At 38.7% G+C, this 23820-nt stretch overlaps 1 protein-coding gene across 2 annotated transcripts in view; it reads right to left on the reverse strand.

The window, feature by feature from the left end:
• GALNTL6 (polypeptide N-acetylgalactosaminyltransferase like 6) overlaps window positions 1-23820 on the reverse strand; it is a 588124-nt gene that overhangs the window by 309943 nt on the left and 254361 nt on the right. For both annotated transcript variants that reach the window (XM_081959155.1, XM_081959156.1), the window contains exons 4-5: window positions 20476-20614; window positions 2746-2912 (exon numbers count right to left, since the gene is read on the reverse strand). In XM_081959155.1, coding sequence (XP_081815281.1) covers window positions 2746-2912; window positions 20476-20614 — 306 coding nt within the window. The remainder of the gene's footprint in view (window positions 1-2745; window positions 2913-20475; window positions 20615-23820) is intronic.

Here is a 23820-nt window from a genome sequence, read left to right on the forward strand (position 1 = left end):
ATTCACAGCTATTATTTGAGGAACAGGTCGCAGATGTGGCTCATACAATGGCTTCATACCATTCCTCTAGTGTACCAATTGTATTAGGAGAACCTTATGATAGCTATCATGCTTTGGTCATCTCGTATGTGGATTACTGCAATTTGGTCCACATAGGGTTGCTCTTAAAAGTCCACTGGCAAATGCAGCAGGTAGCAGATTGCAGTGACACCAGCGGTTATGAGCATGAAATGAATGGCCACATCACACCTTTACTGTGTGAGCTGCACTAGTTACGAGTAGGCTTCTGCTGAAATTCTCTCCAGTATTCCTACACAGACTGTTCAACAAAAGCCTACTGTTAGTGAAGAAGCCTAGAGGTCTTTCCTAGGCTCAAGGAAATACACAGATATTTTCACAGTTCTTATTTCCCCTTTTTCTCTAAAAATGTTGCTACTATTACTACATGTTTACCTCAAATCACATAATTATTGTGGTTATAAACCAGTACAAAGCATACATTTACCCAGTCCTTCTATGTATCACATATCAACTTAGTTTCAAAACTACAAATTCAAAACTATATTTCTGAGACATATCTTATTTCTTTCTCTTAACTGTGCAAAAGATAAGATTTATCATCCAAGAACAACAAAAGCACAAATATTTCCACCATCTGTAGCATTATCATAGAAAAACACTGCAACAATTCATCTGGAGTGAGATAAACATTTCATCCAGGGCCTGGAAATATTAATGAGGACAATACTTGCATCTGATAAATGCTTAGTTGCTATGGACAATAAAACCATATCCAAAGCATGTAAGATCAACCTTAATAATCAATGCAACACATTTGTAACAGAAAGTAACAAATTTGATATTACATCAAATCACAAACAAAAGTTGCCCGGAATCAACAGTTAGCAACTGATATGAAAATGAATTTTCACATGTCTGCAAATCCTTCTAAGAAATCAGTGAAATTATATCTATTCAAACTAAGGATAGAGATGGGAAATCTATTTTTTTTAAAAGGAGGGTTGGTTGCAGAATTCCCAAGACTGGGATTTCTAACCATAGGATTTCTAACTATTGTTAGAAATTGGAAGTTATCAAAACACATCCAGGAGAATTGGAGAATGCAAATAATATTGGAGCTGATATTGCACGCTTGTATTTATTTTTTTAAATTTATACTGTATGCTGTTCACCTCACTATCCAAAGTGAAGGTGGGCATATTACAGTGGTATAAAAAGCATAAATTAAAAAAATCATTAAAAGCATTAAAATTAACAACTGAGTAAAGGATAAAACCAAAGGTTATACAAAAAAGAGAAATATTTTAAAATGGTATCCTACCTCCAAGAAAGGCTTTTACCAAATCATTTCTTTTTTTTTAAGCTATAAAGGAAAATGTTTGTATGCAAAGGGGATTTCAAAGGAATTCCGCATTACATGAATAGGTTTCATATTAAATAGAGTTACTCTAATCTACAAATTGCCCAATCAGCTAATCGACAATTCTACAAATTGCCCAACCCTTTGATCTCAAAAAGCTGAGAAAGATTGAACCCAATTAGTATTAGAAGTTAGACTGGGAGGTTAAAAAAAAAAGAATAGATTATTGAAATGTGTTTGAATATTAGTAGTTCGGGTTGGTAGTTAGTCTGTTAGCTTGAGCTTGCAAACAAATTGCCAAGCTCGGAGATCAAACCAACAGCCTAGAAAAGCTTGTGATATGACAAAGCATACATTGAGACTAAGGAAAACCAGTGGACATATCCATGAAGTCACTTAGAGTTAAATCTGATTCAGAAGCTTTACTTTTTATGTCAATCTACTTCAAGAAAAGGTACACTAGAATGCAAGCAGCATCAATGCATTTCACAGACTTACCCTGAAACTCAGAGATGATACTTAGTATCATATTCTATATATTCACCATTTGTACACCATTTATATGTATACATATATATGAACTGAATCATTATCACAGCCTCATAAGAAATTTTGGGCATAATGACTAGTCTTATGACAACAATAAATAAAAACTCAGATTTGAATCTGAGCCTCTTACAGACCTAGTTGAATGCTTAAAATTTTACATTACTTTAGTTCCCTAACAAAGTAGAAGAATGAGTACAATGAATATACATAGAATTGTATTGTTAAGTACAACATTTAGCTCCAAGAAACAATAGATGGAAATGCATCTGACTCTGTTGGTTTGATCTCAAACAATTTGAGGACACTCACGTTATTAAACAAATTTTGTTTCTAGTCCTAAAAAATTGAATTTATAACATTGTCATTCTAATGCACTACCACATAATTAGAGGACAACTATTCATCTGTATCATGCAATAAAACATAAGAATTGTAAATCTAATAAAACATTTTTGTTTAAAGGTCAATATTAAATGATTTTCATCCAGATGAATATTACTATTGCTACTGCATATACAAACACATGCACCTACTCACACTTATATAGAAAACTACAAATACATTTAACTATTTAACTATTCTGTCTTAGAAGAAAGGACACACAGAAGTTCTAAGCCTTCTTTTTTTATTACTACATAATGTATCATGCTCTGGAAAAAAAAAAGAACTAAGCCGAATATTTTTTTTTTATTATAATAGTACCAAATTGAACACAAAGCTTCTACAGAAAATAAAATGATATTCCACAAAGCAGAGTTATAATTTATAAGAAAGTTATAATCAGTAATTATGAAGTTGTTTGCTTTTTGCCTTACCTCTATCACTGAAGTCATCCACAAGAATAATTTCTGCTATCAGGCTATTTGGTGTCCTGTTGATAATGCTGTGTATAGTTCTCAAAAGTGAAGTCCAACCTTCATTATGAAATGGGATAATTATACTAGTGTTTGGGAGCTTCTCCAAGTATACCTTGTCCTTACAGCTGAGGATGAAAAAAAAGAGTTACCTTGTAAGAATAGAAAAAAAGGAAAACTGCATTTTCTCATTTATTACTTTTTCCCAGTAAATATGAATATGATACCACAAACAGATCATGATTTTTGTAGTAGAAATCCTCTACTACATTATCAGTATTGGACATTCAAAATCAATCTGTTCTGAAGGGCCAGATTCTTCTTGTTCTTGTTAAGACTGATTTATACTGTTTGAAATGAAAATTCCTTATTTTGGTGAAATATTTCATTTTAGATAACATATAATGTAAAATATAAATATGTAATATAAAAAAATAACCACCACCCAAACTTTTATTTTGGAATTCTCCAAGGTTACTCTATACAGTATGGTAGACTTCACATAATAAGTTAATGAATAAAAATGCATTTGCAATTTTTTTTTGCACTCTAGCGGATGCAAATATCCTTCAGTTTTCTGAAAACTCTAATATTATTTTATTTATTTGTATCCCTTCACACACACACACACACACACACACACACACACACTTAAAAAAAGAGAAATCTCACAGGAAATTGTTACCCCAACATCTTTGGAAGGTATGCAATGAATAAGCTGTATCACATAAGAGTAGTTTAACTGAAATGAGAATTGCATAAGTCGTCAGACAATAATATATGTCATTTTATTCATTGTGAGTTATCTGTTTTATTTACAATTTAATTTATTTCTGTATGTGGAATACTATGGTTTTGTGTAATAAGACGTTTTTCATTTGATTTAAATCAGCTAGCTTTCTTCATCAGTAGAAGAAGCTTTTTTGAAGAGGTGCTGTTGTGGGAAGCTCGGCTATCCTAATGGCAGGAGATGACTTTCTGTTTTTTACTTCATTCCAAACAGGAAGTAAAATTGTAATAATGTTCAGATTAGGACTAATTTGAAATGATTGATTGAAACCCAGAACATACCATTTTCTGGAATAGGGTATGATTATTTAGACAATATCTTGCTTTACAATGTCCTTGCTTCTGCCCCCAGCACAATCTGAAGACTTATAACTCTGAAGTTATAACAACATGTAATCATACTTGTAAATGTCTTTTAAATGTATCACTATTTTATTTATTCATCATCTCACAATCATGTGACTCAAAGTGGTATAGAACAATTAAAAACAAAATGTACTGATTAATATTAATATTAAAAACGTTTAATATTATAAAAGAGAATAAAAATACATTTTAACTTGGACCATTTGTTTGAAACGATATAGGCTGCTCCTGCTCCAGCAGGTAATTGGGCTAGAAGATCTCCAAGATCCCTTTCAACTCTGTTATTCTGTGAAGAGCAATATATGAAGATGGAAAATAAAGAGAAAATGGATAAACTCTTTATTGATTAGGTCCTTTAGCTTTCTCTCAAATAACATACCATAGTTCCTATTATCTTCCAATCAGCTTTCAGTTCAATGAATCGAAAACATCAGTTCATCATTTCCCCAACCTAGGGATAAATTGCCATATAGCAGCGATGGCGAACCGTTTTTGGCTCACGTGCCACAAGTGGGGGGAGCGCAGGGGGGTCGTGTGTGGGCGTGCCACACCCATAATGCAATGTGCGACCCCCCAGTGCGCATGCACGCACAACGCGCAACCCCCATCATTTTAACATGCTTTTTTTGCCCTCCCCGGGCTCCAGAGGCTTTATAGGAGCCTGGGGAGGGCGAAAAGAGCCTCCCCCCCTGGCGGCCCTCCGGAGGCTCTGGAGCCTGGGGAGGGCGAAAAATGGCTTTTAAAAAGGTGAAATCAGCTGGCCAGCACGCGCATATGCGCTGGCCAGCTGACAGAGCAGCGCCTCGTGTGCCCTGACAAATGGCTCCGCGTGCCACCTGTGGCACGCGTGCCATAGGTTCACCATCACTGCCATATAGTATCAATTATTTTAATCATTTTCAGATAGCCACAATTAGGCAGGAAATTTAGGATTGTAAATCTTATATTTTCTTGTGTGCATCTAATCTGTGGATAAGCAGAAATTCCCTTGATAAAAGTAAGTAAAACAGAATTATTTAATCTCCTTTACTTATCTTCATTCATGCCCTCCTTCATATAAATGCTTCTAGTTCTGCAATAATCATTATTTATTTATTTATTTATTTATTTATTTGTTTGTTTATTTATTTATTTATTTATTTATTTATTTATTTATTTATTTATTTATTTATTTATTTATTTATTATTTCGATTTATCAGTCAGCCCCCTCTCCACAAAGGGACTCGGGACAACGTACAATTAAATCAAAATACAAGTGTGGCATGGAGGAGGTGACATCAATAAATGGAAGCCACTAGGTTCAAATAAATAACAATAAATTAAAACAATTAAAACAGTTAAAAACCCCAAAATTTACGATTAAAATATTAAAATATTAAAATTGCCTGGGAGGTTAGAAGGTTCTAGTTAAGCCAGGCCGGCTAGTTGAAACAGGTGGGTCTTGAGTTTCATGCGGAAGGAGCAGAGATCGGTCGTTGTCCTGATATCTGGGGGGAGGTCATTCCAGAGGGCTGGGCCCATCACAGAGAAGGCCCTATTCCTGGGCACCGCCCTCTGACACTGCCTGGTGGACGGCACCCGGAGGAGTCCCTCTCTGTGAGAGTGAATTGGTCGCAGGGATGTATAAACATTAAAGTGAGCATGCAATTTCCACTGAATGGAAGGATGGTAGAACAGATATTTATCTCATAGGAAAAAGAAATACATTTGATGTGTTTATCTTGGCAAAGTTGGTGTACAGAGGCATATGGAAATGGTTTTGAAGAAATAATTAAGTAACCATTATATAAGAATCATCATAGCCCATACAGGTGAGAAAACCTCAAGTTTACCTTGAGGTTAATACAGGAAAGGATCTCTGTCAGGCTTTCAAGATTTTGCTATTATACCCTATAACAATAGAACTCCAGTGGTTCATGTATTGTTTGCCTTCTAAACATGATTTACCTAAATTGGCTACTAGTTTGTGCTGGAAGTGGAGTGTAACAAAACGTTGTTGAAGCATAGCTGTTGCTTTCTGTGATTGGTGTGTCCATTGGAGGTAAGGTTCCTAAATTGGCTTAAGATTAGTAGTTCCATCATTCAGCACAAAACCTCTTGACCCTTTTCTCTCCCTATAGTCTTTATAAAAAAAGCCTTTATGCGAAAGGCAGGGAGTTGGTAATCTGATGTTATATGTGACCCAGGCATATAACTATATTTTATATGATACAGATAAAGCAGAAATGAGGAGTGGTGAGAGAAATTGAACCACACTTTATATAAGGATGAACTAAACCTGAGATATACGCAAGCTCTGTACATTAGGAACCAAACTGAATGGTCTTGAAAAGTCTGCCTGGGAGAATAAGCAGAATGTCAGAATTCTGCCGGCTGGTAAAGGAATTCCATATGCAGCAATATTGTTGAAGTCTTATATAATATAAGCCTCGCTAATACAATTCTAACAGTGCAAATAAATGCTTAGAATAATCAGCACTATTTAAATATAAAATGTAAGTGCAAGTATATCTCTAGAGAAATAAGCTTGTATCAGCCGACAAGTAAAAGTGAACATTTAAGTATAAGTGGGAAAGCTGAAAAGCTATTTCGTGAACAACTTAATAAGGCACCAAACATATCTGTACATTGCTAGCAACAAGATAACATTTAGAAGTTCAACATTTTACAAGAATGTTGAAATAGAATTTCAACAATGAAGTAGAAATAATGAATAAAAAGTGAACATTTTTTTTATTTTTAGCATAATGGTTTGGGTACTGAAGTTAGTTGATCAAAGCATTGAGATTCAAAAGCAACAAAACCATTTTCTTGGCTAATTTGTTTTACTGGCTGACACTCAAACATACAATAGGACTATTGAAGACTGCATCTAAGTTGCATCACATCGTCATATTTAAGTACGTTATAGGCAACATTTATGTTGTCATGTTATAATACATATTCCATCTCCCCCCTCCCCATTTCTGTTTCCAAGGATGCCTATGAATACACATTTTCTCTCAAGACAAGTGTGAAGAATGAAAAGACCGATGAATGGAAAATAGACCCAGTGTTCCCTCTTTTACTTATGCCTTGCTAAGATTCCATCTAGCAACCAGTAAGAAGCAAGTCCTTTAAGAGGTAGCTTGGTTTTCTCCCAGGGAAGTCCACAAGTCCACACAGATCCATTTAGCTAAAGATAATCATTAAGACCTTGCATAGTGAAACCTGACTTGGATGTATACATGCATGTATTAATTGACTGCATTAGGAGATAACAACAGCAGCAGCCCATACATGATTTAGAAACTCCTGCAACAGCTGAGACAGGGATTGCAGAGATCAAGCCAGCTAGGAGAAATGATAGCAATTGCTAAGTAGCCTAAGAGAGGGCTAAGAATGTGGGAAGGTAATCTGGGACTAGCAGTGGAAAATGGCACTGAAAATGGCAGGCCGGAAGGCTGTAGCAGTTGGGAAGACCTCAGAAGCACAGATAGGGTGGAAAGACACCTCTGACTCCTTCAGAAGAAAATGGCAGCAGCTGTATTGTCAAGTGAAACAGAGAATCTGTGAGGACTACCAGCTGTAGCAGAGCTTGCTGACCTCTGCGCCCCCCCCCAAAAAAACAGAAGACCATACAAGAGTGGAGTGAGTCAATTGGCTGCAGCTGCCTGGAGAGGACGCTAGGTGGTATGCAGGCAGCAGCCTTAGGCATTGGGGTTTTTCAAATTTCCAGCCACTGCCACACTGTCAGGGTGAAGAGAGCAGGACCGGGGTCACCTGGATCACCGCAGCGAAATCTGATCAAGATTCCAAGATCAGGCCCAAGGATGCCCGTGCTGCTCAGTTGACTGGTGCTGAGACCTGCAGCTGTCCCCACTACACAAGTTTTGCCAGGGTGCAGGTTTGAGTGCAAAGCAGCTGCTGCTCACACTGGAGACAATGTGCAATGCTGATGGCCAGAAGGAAGAGACAGCCAGCCAGAACTCCCAGCATTGGACGATTTATCACTTAAAGAAAAAACAAATCCTTTTTGGTGCGATATGCCCTCCCTGTCGACAAAATTGTTTCTACTGTGTGTGGAATAAAGGAAGGTTTGCCTGGTGTCCTACTTTCCACTTTTATTTTTGCTAGTATAAAAAGAGTTGCTAGATTATCTCACACTGAGTAAAGCTGGAATAATGTGCAGATAACGGGGTATGATGGAAAAATAATAAAATAAATCTGCTAACTCTTCTCCAATCTCCTCCACATTTATCTTTAACTCTCCTTCCCCTCCTTTCCTGTTGCAAACACTTTTCCTACTTTCCAGTCTGCTGTCTCTGCCCCATCATCCCAAACACTGCTATATTTTCACTGCCAGAATAACCTTATCATCCTGACCCAAGGAGAACAATGCAAAGCATTCAGTAAAAAAAAAGTTCACCTAGGAAGCAGGTGGTGAGAAACTGCAGATATTCCATCACCACCAAGTGTGTAATGTCTCAACATCCCATCCTCTGTGAAATTCTTAGCAATTTGCTTTACAAAAATATTTTCCTTTGTTTGAACATCTTATCTCACTTGCTCAAAACGTCTCCAGGAATCAGCCACTTCAGATTTCCCACACTTGAATCCCAAAATATATAAAGATCCCTTCCTTTCCACTGCTCAGGGTCCCTCTTTCTCTTTTTATTGCCAAGCAGGCAAGAAAAAGCAGGGGAAAGGAGAGAGGGGAAGAGAAAGAGAGGGATCCCACACAGGAAGAGAAAGAAACAAATACCCCATCCTCAAACAAAGGAGCATCATGCTGCCAAGCAAGGGTCTCTCAGTTGTGGGATACCCACAGCAACTCTTCTTATAGCACCAAAAATAAAAGTGGAAATTGGGTCACCAGGTGATGGCTTCTTTTTTTCTACACATAGAAAAAACAATTTTGTTGCCAGATATGCCATATTGCACCAAGAAGAATTTGCATTATTATTTCAAAGGCAAACCGTCCAATCCTGGGAATGAGGAAAGAGGAGATAAAAGCATTAAAAATGTTGCCCGCAGAGCCTTAAAGAATTAGATAGAATAAAACATCACTAGGACGAAGATGAAAAAAAAAGAGAGACTTATTAGCTAAGCTGTAAATAGCAAAAGCACAAAGATAAGAAAATAAAATAGGATATAGATAAAAATTAGAAATAGAAAACTGAAAAATAAGGAACAGGCTGTACATTAGCGTTCAGAATCTAAGAGATAACTTCAGAGCACATACAGTAGAGCATAAGAATGCAGGAATGAAGAAAAGGTAAATCAAAAGGCAATTGGACAATGAAGATTTTTTTTTGTATGATTTATTGTTGGTTTTTCTAACAGGTTAATTTATGTCTTTGCTCCTAATCCCATCATATGGTGGCAAAACATTCCACTTAAGAAGAATATTGAAGAAATATTACCACTGTGACTCCATTAAAGACTGCCAGTGTGTTCATAGAGGCCATCCTGAGGTAAAATTAGTAGCTCTCAGTCAAGGCCCACTAACTGTTTAGTGACTTCACTCAACCTCTCGTCGAGTGTGTTCCTCTGAGAGGAATTTCAACTCTGAGTGACTTGGCTCTGTAATAGTGACTTTCACCAGCATCCCATCCTTGACGCCAATGCTAGGGAGAACGCCGGGTGGAAAGACTGAGGCAAGCCAGGTCTTTCAAATGCTAACAGCTTTAATGCTTAACAGGTTGCCAAAAGCAGCAATTCACAACTGGCAACAACTGAGTCCTGTTTGACAGCTCTTTATATATACCGGCTGTCAAATAGGTAGCCAATCAGGAGTGAGAACAACGCCCCCTAGGCAAACGGATTGGAGGGAGAACTATTGCACATAGCAATATGTAGCTCAGGGTTGAATTGTAAAGTCCTTGGTGCTGTTTGAACTTAGTTGTGTGTTTGCAGATGTTCATTCTCCGACGAGGTAACATGTCAAACTAAGTAGCACTGTTGATGTTACCTAGTCAGCTAATGAAATGTCTGCAAGCAAACAACCAAGCTCAGAAAGTACCCTAGACTTCACAGATCTTTCCATTTTACAACCAATAATGAACAAATGGCAACTGACAAGCCAGGCACTTAACACTTTACCCTAATGCCTGAGAAAACAGTCAGGTCTTTAGCACATTATGAAATGCCACCAGTGTCAGGACCCTCTGGATCTCTTCAAAGATGCTTTTCGACAAATCAGATGCCTCAAAGGAGAAATCAAATTCACAATATGAGATTATTTAATGGAAGGGAGCCAGGATATGTCCATCATGTCTGCTTTGATGGGAAACAGTTGTACGCAAATAGCTCCTCAATTAGTCTGACCCTGGGCCAAATAAGCATTATAGGTCATAGCCAGCAACTTGAATTGCACCCAGAGGCTCATTAGAAGTTAATGCAAATGGTGCTATTATATATGAACATATTGCGAAATGACCAGAACTGTCTATACTGTAAATAGTATAGTACCACCTCACTATGGACCAGTTGCAATTTCCAAGTGCTCCTTAAGGGCAGCCTTGTGCACAGCACATTATAGTAATCCAAGTGATTGCTATATGAATTGCTAAGAATAGAACATTATTATTTATTTGGACTTTTCTTAACTAGGAATTGTACACACTGGTAATCAGACAACGGTTCCTAAAAATAGAGGCTATTGATAGTTTTTTAACAGGATACAAACAGTTACTAGTTTGATAATCAGAAAATCCTCTGTATTTTTTTTTTAAAAAGAGCAGGTTAATTAAAGGTTACAAAAGGCTTTTTATGAAAGTGTAACGGAATAGCTAGCTATATTTGAGAATATAGTTTTGTCTATGCCATACTTCCTTATAATGCATGAGATTATAATGGAAGAAATTGTCTTGTATTTAAAATATCAACTTAAAAGAAACTTTAATTATTACTAGTATACAGTAGCTCCAATAAAACACACTTTTTCTTACCTGCTCTTTCATAATAATAAATTTTTAGCAGCCCTATCTTTAAAAGTCTGCAGAACAACATTTCAAAACAGCTTGAGCTTTTTAAATGGTAAAACAGGGTTGGCACTATTTCTATGAATTTATTAAAAAGGTCAATTAAAAAAACCTGAAGTTTGTTTGACTCCATAGTTACAACAATAATATTTTATGCTTGTTATGAGTTACTAATGGAAGACCAGCTACCACTATACCATTTAAATCTGTTGTAAATCTGTTGCCCTTCCTGCTAGAAAAAGCATATATAAAGAAAAAAATACATTAAAAACCCAAGTATATCTAGTAGTTAAGGCACCAGGGTAGAAACCAGGAGTCTGTGATTTCTAGTCCTGCCTTAGGCGTGAAAGCGAGTAGGGGGACGTTGGAACAGTCACTCTTTCTCAGCCAAATTTCCTCACAGGATGAGGAAAAAATAGGAAGAGGAAGGTGTATTACATGTTCTCTGCCTTGAATTATTTATAAAAAGTGGGATATAAACTAAAACAAATAAATCACAAGGGAGATGTGTTGTCTGCAAAACCTTTAGGAAATAAGAGAGAATAAATGACAAGTATAGGAATTCAGTGACAGTTAAAGTAACCCCACCTCAATTTTCAAAGTCAAAACAAAGAGATAAAGTTTCAATTTTCCATTCAGTTTTTGACGTTTTTTGTAACTATTGTTAATAGGGGGTATTTTAAAGACACAGAGAGAAAGAGCTGACCTTTTCTTTATCAGAGAAACTACAATACTACCTGACATTAAGCCAGTGACTAGTATGCTACAGAAAAATACCAGCCTAAAACATTTTCAAGCAAAGATTTACATAGTACCATATTTTTCAGAGTATAAGACGCAGCAAGGATTTGAAGAGGAAAATTTTAAAAAAGTTTTTGCACTCTGCAATCCTCCCAAAAACGGCCCGTTTTTTTTTTAAAGGCATGAATAGCCTTTAGGGAGCTTGCAGAGTGCTCCTGGTGGAGGGCAAAATGAGCAAAAAACGGTCATTTTTTCGTTAAATAAAAGGGGCATGGATAGCCTTTAGGAAGCTTATAGAGTGCTCCTGGGGTCTGGGGGGGTGTAAAATTGAGCAAAAAACAGCCCTCCCCAGCCCCCAGGAGCTCTCTGAAAACCTCCTACAAGCTCTGCACGGCCATTTTGGTGAAGGGGTGGAATTTCGGGAGGCAAAAAATGCTGTATTCAGTGTATAAGATGCACCCAGATTTTCAGCCTCTTTTTTGAGCTAAAAAGGTGTGTCTTATACTCTGAAAAATACAGTAATTGTCTCAGCCTGTCAAAGTATTCTATTTATGGGAGTTAGCTATAGCCATACTAGATTTCTTTTTCAATCTAGCCTTGTCAGCTGAACTTGATAAAGCAGCGATAACTAGTAATTTGCACAACCATTTGACAGGTCTGTAAAATTAGTAAGGGTGGGACAAATGAAAATAATTTCATCAATGATGGTAGCGCACTACCTCAAAGCTTTTAGAAGGTACAAACATTACAGAATATTTCTGTATTAAACTGGAAATTAAAATACTAATATAAACTTAACTGATGTGTAAAGCCAGAGAACCTGGATAGAAACTGGTTCCTAAATCAGCTTTTAAGTTGAATAGTACAGTTAAATTGGTTTGTGTATAACTACATTGACCCCCAGGAGTTTTACTATTATTTTATTTATATGCTATAGATGTCATTATAAAAAAGGACTCTCCCACACAATTATTCAAAAAAATGTTTTCTCCACCATGTCTTTGGATTGGAGAAGCAGATTACTTTGCTCAACAACTCTATCCAACTAGTTTAGGGGTGGAACATGTGGAGTTATGTGGAAGGAACAGCACGCAGTGCTCTTTCTTCTCAGGCTTGCTCTTCATATACTAACCATATTCAAAGAGAAGTAATTCAAGCAGAGTAAAACTTTCATCTTTTAATCCTATGGCTGCTAATGTCCCCCCTCCACCCATGTATCTTAAATTTATTTATTTTAGTATATGACATCTACAGAGTTCATGCAATCACAAATTTAGTTCAAATAAAGTGTCAACTAATATACAGTGCTGTGCAAAAGTGTTAGGCAGTTGTGCAAAAATGCTATAAATTAAGAATGCTTTCAGAAATAGAAATGTTAATAGTTTATTTTTAACAAGTAACAAAATGGAAATTAAATGAACAGAAGAGAAATCCACATCAATATTTGTGGTTGACCACCCTTCGCCTTCAAAACAGCATCAGTTCTTACACTTGCACAAAGTCAGTGTTCTGACCTAGGCTTCCTAAGACAGTACAAAGCACATGCTTAGTCCCCAAAACCCTCTTTTTATTTCAACAGCTGTGAATTATGTTCATTCACAGCGCACAATGAGTCGCAAACAGTTTGTAAAGAGTCTGTCAGAAGTATGTCAAAGTCTTTTGGGATAAGGCTGATAAGCACCGACCTTTATCTCCCTTGAAACTCTGCCAAAGACCTAATTGCCAATTAGCTTTGCAAGGCCACATGGAGCACAGAGTCAAAATGGAGCTTCAGAATTTAAACCGACCAGAATAAACAAAGTTGCTTCCTGCAAAGGCTCACGTCCCTTTGCTCCTCCTTTATGTCTTATGGGAGGGGCCAATCATCTCCAAGCCTTACTCCCGAGTCACCCTTAACTGTTTTCTTAACTGTTCTTTCCTTCTGGCAGCTCTGCGCATGCGTGCACTGGGAACACGCTCCCCCTGTTTCTCTTCCTCGCTGATGTCCACCTCTGGAGGCTCTGGAGGCAGCACATAACTCCCAGAGGGCCCTGGCCCCCTCTCTGCCTCCGACACAGAGCTCTCATCTGAGCCTTCCTCAGAGTCCAGGAGTGGCCCATGTTCCTCCCCAACCTTCTCACTGTCTGATTCTGCTGCCAGCTCCGCAGGCTGCCGGTAAACCACAACAGCCAGTGATTTTGTAGGATTAGAGTCAGGTTTATAATTAAACATTATACCAAGCAGGTGCTAATGATCATCAATTTTATATGTAGGTTGAAATACGATCATTAACTGAAACAGAAACAGCTATGTAGGAGGCTTTATATTGGGTGAGGAGCAGTCAAACTCTTTGTGAGCTTGTGGAAGACAGCTTCATGTCACTGGTCATACACCATGGCAAAACAGCATAGGAACAAGACAAAAGAGAGATATACTTCATCAGCAAGGCCTCTTCCAGGCAAACCTTTCAAAGCAGCCAGGGATGCTCAAGATGTTCTGTTCAAGCTCTTTTGAAAAAGCACAAAGAAACGGGCAATGTTGAGGACCAAAGTTGCAGTGGTCAATGAAACAATGCAGCATATGAAAGACACATCATGCATGTTTCCCTTTGACATCTGAAGATGGCCATCAGTGCCATCAGCACAGAACTGGTGAAAACCAATTGGGCCCAGGTACAACCATGTACTGTCTGGAGAAGTCTGGCCAGACGTGGTCTTCATGAAAGAATTGTGGCCAAAATGCCATACCTCTGACATGGAAACAAGGCTATGTGTCTCAGTTATGCATGGAATATAGGAACTGGGGTGAAAGAAAAATAGCATCAGGGGCTCTGGACTGATCAAAATTTGAACTATTTGGTTCTAGCAGGAGGAGTTTGTTTGCCAAAGTGCTAGATAGATGTAAAATAATGAGCTTCTGCAGGCAACAGTATGATGGAGGCTCCTTGCAAGTTTGGAGCCGTATTTCTGTAAATGGAGTTGGTGAGGATCAATGGTGTCCTTAATGCTGAGAAACACAGGCAGATAATTATTCGTCATGACAGGGACGTGTGCATTTGGTCCCACATTTATTCTATAGTATGACAAAAACCCTAGACATATAACCTTCATCAAAATATTGTACATAGGACTGCAGAAGCCAAGTTCGCACAATATTTTTGATCCACCTAATATCAAACAGCTTCTTATTATAACATATAAAATGAAATAAAGAACAGGAATAGACCTTTGAATTGTGGTTTTTATTCCAGTTAGAAGTTATCTTACAAATTCAGGCTTTGTCTGAGAATGACAGTGCCCTTGGCAAGCCACAGAAGCTAAAACTAAGGAAACTTTCTTCTCATGGAGAACAATTAACCAGTGGAATGGCTTGCCTTCAAAGTTGTGGTTGCTTTATCACTGGAGGCTTTTAAGAAGAGACTTGACAGCCAATCGTCTGGAATGGTATAGGGCAGTGATGGCGAACCTTTTTTGGCTCGCGTGCCACAAGTGGGGGGAGCGCAGGGGGGTCGAGTGCGGGCGTGCCGCACCCATAATGCAACGCATGACCCCCCCAGTGCGCATGCGTGCACAACGCGTGACCCCCCCCCATTTTTACATTTTTTGCCGTCCCCAGGCTCCAGGGGCTTTATAGGAGCCTGGGGAGGGCGAAAAGAGCCTCCCCCGGCCCCCCGGAGGCTTCAGGGACTGTCCGGAGGCTTCCCTGAAGCCTTCGGAGCGCTTAAAACCACCCTCTGAGCAAACTGGAAGTTCCGGGTTGCTTGGAGGGTGGTTTTAAGCGCTCCGAAGGCATCAGGGAAGCCTCGGACGGTCCCTGAAGCCTTCGGAGCGCTTAAAACCACCCTCCGAGCAACCCGGAAGTCACTTCCGGTTTGCTCGGAGGGTGGTTTTAAGCGTTCCGAAGGCTTCAGGGACAGTCCCTGAAGCCTCCAGGGGGGCGGGGAGGCTCTTTTCGCCCTCCCCAGGCTCCTATAAAGCCTCTGGAGCATGGGGAAGGCGAAAAATAGTTTTTAAAAAGGTGAACTCAGCTGGCCAGCGCGCGCATGCACGCTAGCCAGCTGACAGAGCAGCGCCTCGCGTGCCCTGACAAATGGCTCCGCGTGCCACTTGTGGCACGCATGCCATAGGTTTGCCATCACAGGTATAGGGTCTCTTGCTTGAGTAGGGGGTTGGATTAAAAGACTTCCAAGGGCTCTTCCAACTCTATTATTCTGTACTGGAAGAGCAGGAACCAATTTAATGCTCCCATTAAGTCGGCACTGATAACACCTTATTTCTGGGGTGTTTTAAGAAATGTCATGGCCATCTGGCTCTCAGTTGGCAAAAATCAAATTTGAAAGAATAGTTCAACAAACACAATAAGATAAAGTGGCATTCAGCTTCATCATGTCTCAAATGATTTTTCATACTGTTTCCTTTGGCACAGTTTTGACCACAAGTAGAAATCAGGATAGCCTTTCAGAGCAAAAGCTATTATGCACTCCTTTTTTATCATGCCAAAATTGCCAACCATGCAATAGAATGCTACTTCAATGCTCTATAATTAGGTATTAAAATTGCATATAACTAGAAGCACTCTTGGCCAAAAGGAACTGCTGTAGATAATTTCAGGTGATTTGAATTAATTTTCCCTGCCAAAACCAAGATATTTAAAATTGATAGATCAGATAAAATGCTGTTAATTTGTTCCATTGATCATTTGAAAGTGATAGAGATTAGTACATAGCTTTTCAAAGTTTCATGCTTTCACTTCTTGAAAGAACTTTTGATGTATTAAAAATTAGATAAGCATCTTTAAAAACTGAAAAAAAAAACTTTTATCAGTTTTTTCCAATCTGGTACTTTTCCAACTCCCAGAATTGTTGCTGAAATTCTGGAAATTTAAGTACCAAAATGTGAAGAAAATACCTGAAAGACTGGGACACTTAAACAAACAAACAAACATAACTCAGATAAATAAATGTTATACTGAGTTCTTTCATGTATAATCCAGAAGCAAAGTTTTCGAAGCAAGTTCTGTTGGAGAAACATAAAAACAGAGCTGTGTTCTTGCTCAGTTCACATTCATATTATAGGTTTTACGCAGTGATAGGACCTCCAAGGTGCTTGACCACTTGATATTTTCACTTAGCAATTTATTTATTTATTTATTTATTTATTTTATTTTATTTCTAGAGAGCCTCCTCTCCCCAAAGGGACTCGGGGCGGTGTACAGGTACCAAATTAAAAACCATACAAATAATCATAAATATAGTTAAAATCGGATTAAACTTTAAACCCCTGTACAAATTTATAAAAATTAAAAACTTAGCCTAAGACCAACCCGTGAAATTTAAAAATACAGACTGAGGTGGGAGAGCTGGAATTAGGCCAAGCCGGCTAGATTAAACAGGTGGGTTTTGAGCTTCTTACAGAAGGAGCGGAGATACGTGGTTGTTCTAATATCAGGGGGAAGGTCATTCCAGAGGGTCGGGCCCATCACAGAGAAGGCCCTTCCCCTGGGCGTCGCCCGCTGGCACAGCCTAGTGGACAGCACCCGGAGGAGTCCCTCTCTGTGTGAGCGAATCGGCCGAAGGGATGTGTGGGGCAGGATACGATCCCGCAAATAACTAGGCCCTGTGTCATGGAGCGCTTTGAAGTTGATAATCAGCACCTTGAAACGCACCCGAAAAGCTACAGGTAGCCAGTGCAGCCCGCGCAGGAGAGGTGTTACGTGGGAGTATCTAGCGACTCCCGAGACTGCCCGCGCGGCTGCATTCTGAACCAACTGCAGTCTTCGGGTGCATCTCAAGGGGAGCCCCATGTAGAGAGCATTACAGTAGTCTAGCCGGGACGTCACAAGCGCATGGGTGACTGTGCAAAGGGCGTTCCCGTCCAATAGGGGACGCAATTGGCGCACCAGGCGAACCTTGTGAAATGCCCCCCTTGCCACGGCTGTCACATGGTCGTCCATTGACAGCCGGGCATCTAGGAGGACGCCCAAATTGTGTACCCGATCCACGGGGGCCAGATGTTCGCCCCCAATGGCCAGTGATGGAATCAGCTGGTTGAACCGGGGTGCCGGTAGCCACAGCCACTCTGTCTTGGACGGGTTGAGCTTGAGTCTGTTACTTCCCATCCAGATCCGTACGGCTTCCAGACACTGGGACATCACTTTGACGGCATCGTTCTTAATAAGAATTACTTAAATAAAACTAGCACTATTCGTCTAACTTGCAACAAAACCAAACCCTCACAATCCTAAATATTCTGATCAGTCTTCTCCCACAGCAATTTTACATCATCTGTGGTATAAGAATCACCACAAGCTCCACTGTTATCTGTTGCAGGCTAGGACTGAAATTATTTTTCAACTTGTTGTGTTGCTGCTGTTATAATAATTCTCCTCATCTATTCTTTTCATATGACAGTTAAAAGTTACTATGCAAATGGTTTAGGACTGGTACAATTTTCTTCTGTTTAAAAAAGTCTGCCATCAATCTGCTCCCAACATACTTCAATGAGACTTATAATTATGGTATGGTTGGCGCTCTGACAGTATGACATATCGTTAAGAAACAAGAGCAGGATAAGATACAGAGAGAATTGGCTTCATGGAGCAGTACTGGGTGAAAGCATGCCCAGCCATTTCATAACTCAGCATCTGCAGATTTGGCCCTAATCTTTCTTGACGGCTGAATGCATAAGAGCTTTACTGGTTTTACATAAGAAAATAAAGGACAAAGTAGAATCAAGTATATGGAGAACTAAGAATTCTGGGCCAACAATCAGAGCTGGTTATGTTTGGATTAAAGTTGAACACTTTCATTTAAGATGCTTGTGTGTATTTACTTGCAAGTAGTCAATCACCAGATATTTTCCATGACTGTCCAATAATGTGTATCCATGTGTCTGTCCTGACTACTCTGTATTCAATTTCCTGAAAACTGTGGCCATTTGTTTGGATCTACTCTGTTTATTGTACCTTGGATGTCAAGAAGGAATATTTCAAATCTCGGGATGGACTGGATTAAGACTCTGTTTATTCAGTTTGACTGTGAGTATCCATTGTAGCCTGTTGGCCGCCAGCCCCTCAAGCAGCTGAATCAGAGGAGGTGGCGGCATGGGAGTCAGGGTCAGAATCAAGGCAACCTGAGAGCTCTGAGGGGGAAGAGGGAATGGAAGTGGCAGAGAAAGATACCATCAGTCAGCCCTCAGATGAAGAGTCAACAGCCCCCAGGTCTGGAGGTGGCTGATGAAGAAGAGGAGGAACAGCTGGGTCCAGTGCCTGACACAAAGATTTGCAGATGGAAGAGGACAGGAGAACACTGGAAATCCATGGGCTGATACTTGGGAAGGAAGAGTTACCATTGCTAGCAAAGCCCCATCCTAGCTCTGGGGATAAAATTCAAAGGGCGGAGAGGAATAGATGGTTGGATTTGTTAGCCTCCGGCGAGAACCTTTTGCCAGGGCTGCTGGCGCTCCTAATAAAGGAATCTTTGATTTAGCTTCAGAGTGTTTGTCGTGTTTGAGGAGCTGGGTCAGAATAGTATCTCTACAAATTTCAATCTCCCAGAATCTAACAACTTTTCTGAAAAATCTGGACTAAAAAAAAAGCAGAGATACTGGTTTTGATTTGTTCCATTACTTTGGCAAGATTTTTGGGAAATACTGTCCTCCTGAAATCAAACAACAGCAGTCCAACTACATGTGATTCAAATCTATTTAAACATATTCAACATCTAGATTAGCTTGGCTCAGGACCTAGTTATCTGCAGGATTGCATCCTACCCCACACATCCCTGCGACCAATTCGCTCTCACAGAGAGGGACTCCTCCGGGTACCATCCGCTAAGCAATGCCGGCGGGCGGTGCCCAGGAGTAGGGCCTTCTCTGTGATGGGCCCAACCCTCTGGAACGACCTCCCCCCCGATATTAGAATTACTGCTGATCTCCGCTCCTTCCGTAAGAAACTCAAGACCCACCTGTTCCAATTAGCTGGCCTGGCCCAATCATAATCATAATCTAATCTCCGTCCCTCCTGGCCAGTATTTTAAATTTTAAATTTTGGGGTATTTTAATTGGTTTTAATTATTAGCTAATTTTATGATCATTGTACAGACTTTTTGTTTAATTTGTTTTTTTGGGTTTTGTATTTCTGTTGTTTATAGTGCATTTTATTTCTGTCTGTACACCGCCCCGAGTCCCCTCGGGGAGAGGGGGCGGTTTATAAATCTAATGAATGAATGAATGAATGAGATTACAGGAAAATGTCACAGGGTTCTCTGAATTTTCTACATTTATCTGTCCATAAATTTACTTTCATTTCTAAAGACAGGTCAATGCATAAAATTCAGTGGATCCTGTGATACTTTTCTAGTAATCTGGGTATTGGATAATTTGAAATGCATTTGAGTCAGATCACACCTTGAAGCACAAATCAAATCAATTGGACATCAAAATAATAGCTTCTTAGACTTCCTGGGCAATTATTAGGCATATAATAAACATACTTGATTAATGTGTATTTTTTGTTTATCAATCCAAAGTAGAACTTTATATATTCCAACCCAGTAGGCTTAGGCTTATAGGTTTAGGCTGCTGCTAGTATGTCCTATATTCTGCCATTAACATATGTGAACAAAAATTTCACAATTCCCTTGTATTAGATAGCAAAGCACTGTCTGCAATGAAAATAAGAAAACAGTGTCTTTTCTTATTCAATTTAAAAACTGTAAATAGAAGAAGAAACCTCTAACATTATCAGCTTTACATCATTTCTCACCTTCCATTGATTCAGATTCTTCTATGTAAGAAAGTAAGTACAAAGATATTAAGTGAAAGTAATAATAATCAAACTTAGTGTACCTACTTAGGATGTCGAATGTCTGGCAGTGATCGTTCCAAGGCTATATTGTTGCTTACAAAAATATTGAAACCGTTTTCCCGATAAGCAGAATCATCACTGTCTTCTTCTGTGACAGGATATGGCTTTCCTTGTTCACCTTTCCCTGAAATGGTATTAAATCAAAATGTGATCAGGGACGAACAAGATCTCAGAAACAGTAAGCAGTTTTTCTGTAAATTAAAATGTGGCAAGTCTGTGCCAAGTCAAACATGAACTTGTGTGTGTGTAGTGTGTGTGTGTGTGTGTGTGTGTGTATTTGTGCAAACATTACATACACATACGTTCTAATGGATAGAAAAAGCAACAGAATTTTGGCGTAATCTCTGTTTTATTGCAGTTGTTGAAATATGCAAGGGGTGTCAAACTCACGTTGTCAACAGTGGCATCACGTGACATATCAGGACCTTCGCTAAACCAGGCATGGGCGTGGCCAGTGTGTGATGCATCCGGCCTGCGGCCCAGGAGTTTGACAGCCTGAAATATACTGTACAGTATTGTAAACAGGGCCGGATTTTACTATAGGCTAACTAGGCTTCAGCCTAGGGCTTCAAGATCAAGAAGGGCCTTTTATTTTTATTTATTATCCGTGCCACATTTTTTATAAAGGTTAGTACCAATTACAACATGTTTCATTTAATATATTGATATATATCACAGCAATGATGTATTTTATTGTCTCTCATGTAATTTACAAAATTAAAAATGGGAGGTGAAAGGGCCCTATAAGTGGAATAGCCTAGGGCCTCTTTTCATCTAAATCCGGCCCTGATTGTAAAGCCAGAAGGTTAAGTTCCTTGAGAGACGTTTTGCTCCAGTAATTATCAATATAAATCCCTAACTGTAAAGCTGGAACTCTTATTTTTGTATTTAATGGTATAGAATTAGAAAACAGTCAGAATGAACTAACCATTTATATGAATACAGGATGGGTAAAAAAAGGGATTTGAACATAACATAAGCATACTTTATTTCAGCTGTGAATAAGCCTTTATTTTGGATTTTTTTTTCTTTTTTTCAATCATGTCCAAGACTGACTGGACCAGTTCCTGCATCTTCCTTAGCAATGTTGTTTGCCTTTTTACGAGAGCTGAGAGAGAGCAACCGGGCTAAGATCACCTAGCTAGTTTTGCGCCTAAGATGGGACTAGAACTCATGGACCCCTAGTTTCTAGTATCATGGCCAATCCAATGAACTTCACTGATGCCTAGTATATCAATGTTGAGCCTATTCTTAATACTATTTCTTATTTAATTGCTCTCTGGTTAAATATAATAAGTCTGACCTCCAAAGTGGTCTGTCTCCACCTAAAAATCCAATTGGAATTATTTTGCAATTAATTGTGATAAATCTATTCCCGAATCTTCTTCAATCTTCTTACGGAAAACCCATTTATCAATTTTCACTCCCTCAGATTTCTGCTATAAGAATTCAGGTTTGAACTTCTAATGCTGTAAAGGTCATATTTCTTTCCAATGAATCTACTGCTTTCAGATCACATTCCTTTGGTGAGTCTAATTTATCTATAGTTAGATGCATCTGAATATTTTCACAACCAGTGTCATTTTATCAAACTTTTTTTAAAAAAGCTTTCACATGTATTGCATATTATCAAATAGTATTTTTTTAAAATATCAGCCACATATGCTTGTCTATAATCTAATACATTGTTGCTCCGTGTAACTTGGCAATGATACGTAAAAGAACATAAGAATCCTCAAAATAAAAAACAGCTTTAAAAAACAGTGCAAATATTTCATGGATATTTTGATCCCAAATTAAAAGATTAAAAAATAAGTTCCAAACATTTTACAAATAATTAAAATGTAAAAGTCCTGTAGTGAGAGTCCAATATAAATGTAAATCCAATGAAAACACTTTCACTACATCAATACAATACAATAGTAGAGTTGGAAGGGACCTTGGAGGTCTTCTAGTCCAACCCCCTGCCTAGGCAGGAAACCCTATACCGCTTCAGACAGATGGCTATCCAACATCTTCCAGAATATATGATGTTTTCCTTATGAAATAACAAAAGTTATTCAGAACAACTTTTCCAAATAAAAGGGAAAGAGAAAAAGAAGAACAGATAATGTCCACCAAGAAGTTAAAATAAATCAGTATTCACCAGCTGGTCAACTTTTAAAGATAAAAAACAAAATAAAACAAAAGCTTTGAAAAATGAAATCCAGGCATGCTTAAGTAAACAAACTGCTGAAAGGAAAGATGGATGCCCATGACTTTTTGACTGCTCTCAGAGGGAACTGAAATCTTCAACTTTCCCCTGTCCAAAAGCTGTCTTAAGTGCTCCCTTAGCATTTAAGTGTTTCTAAGTGCTTCCATTCAACTTCAGGAGCAGCACTGCCAAAGAACCAGCTTTGGCAGCAACATTGGAAGATTGTTGGCAGGAAAAAGAACAGTTCCTACCATTCTTGAGAAGGAGTTCATTTGATTGTTGTTTCTGAGTGTCAGACCTTTGAGATTAGCAAGGTCAAGAAAGAGGGAAATGCTAGGAATGCCTTTAATTGTGATAATTGTGATAGCAAAATCTTGAAAACTGTTGGAAGTTTCTCTCAGATCCATCTTATATAAGGCAACATTAAATCAAAGTTAATTTGACCATCTTTCTCATTCTTTTCTTTTTCTCAGGACTGAATAATGTTTTCTTGAAGCTATCCCAACTATCCTATGCATACTCCATAAAATAGTATACATCTCTTCCCATATGCTTTCTATTGTGAAAATAATATGTATGGCATACTCAGTGAAAAGTTTGCAGTGGTCACTTGAACAGCTATCCATAAAGGGTTGAATCAAAAGGTCCATGTCAAGTGCAGGAAATCAGAAGTCCAGGCAGTTTAAATTAATATATAGATTAATTTGTTGCTATAAGAATTTGAATCTAAGCCAAAGGGTGTTGGCAGTAGATAAGAGTGTATGGAATTCAAGGTGAACTGGACTTAGAGCTCACTTGGGCACAAAGGGACTTGAGACTGATGACACTTTTGACCCCTCCCATGGGTTCAGCCTCCTATTCCAGAATTATTAAATATATCTATCTGCTGTCTCAACTTCCCATTCATTTTTATATTCCTGACATTGTGTCAATTTTATAACAAATGGTGTTACCTCCAAGTATGAAAGCAACATTTTCCCAAATGCCATTACTCTGCTAAACAAATAATTTACTCACCACTGTCAAACTATTCACTGAGCCTTCATTACTATTACTATTAGTCTTCTCATCGTTCCTATCACCCATCTCATCCCACTTATGACTGCAGGACTGTAACTTTGTTGCTTGCATCCTTA

This window comes from Natrix helvetica, assembly GCF_964273705.1.
Source record: "Natrix helvetica genome assembly, chromosome: 7".
NCBI classification, from domain to species: domain Eukaryota; kingdom Metazoa; phylum Chordata; class Lepidosauria; order Squamata; family Natricidae; genus Natrix; species Natrix helvetica.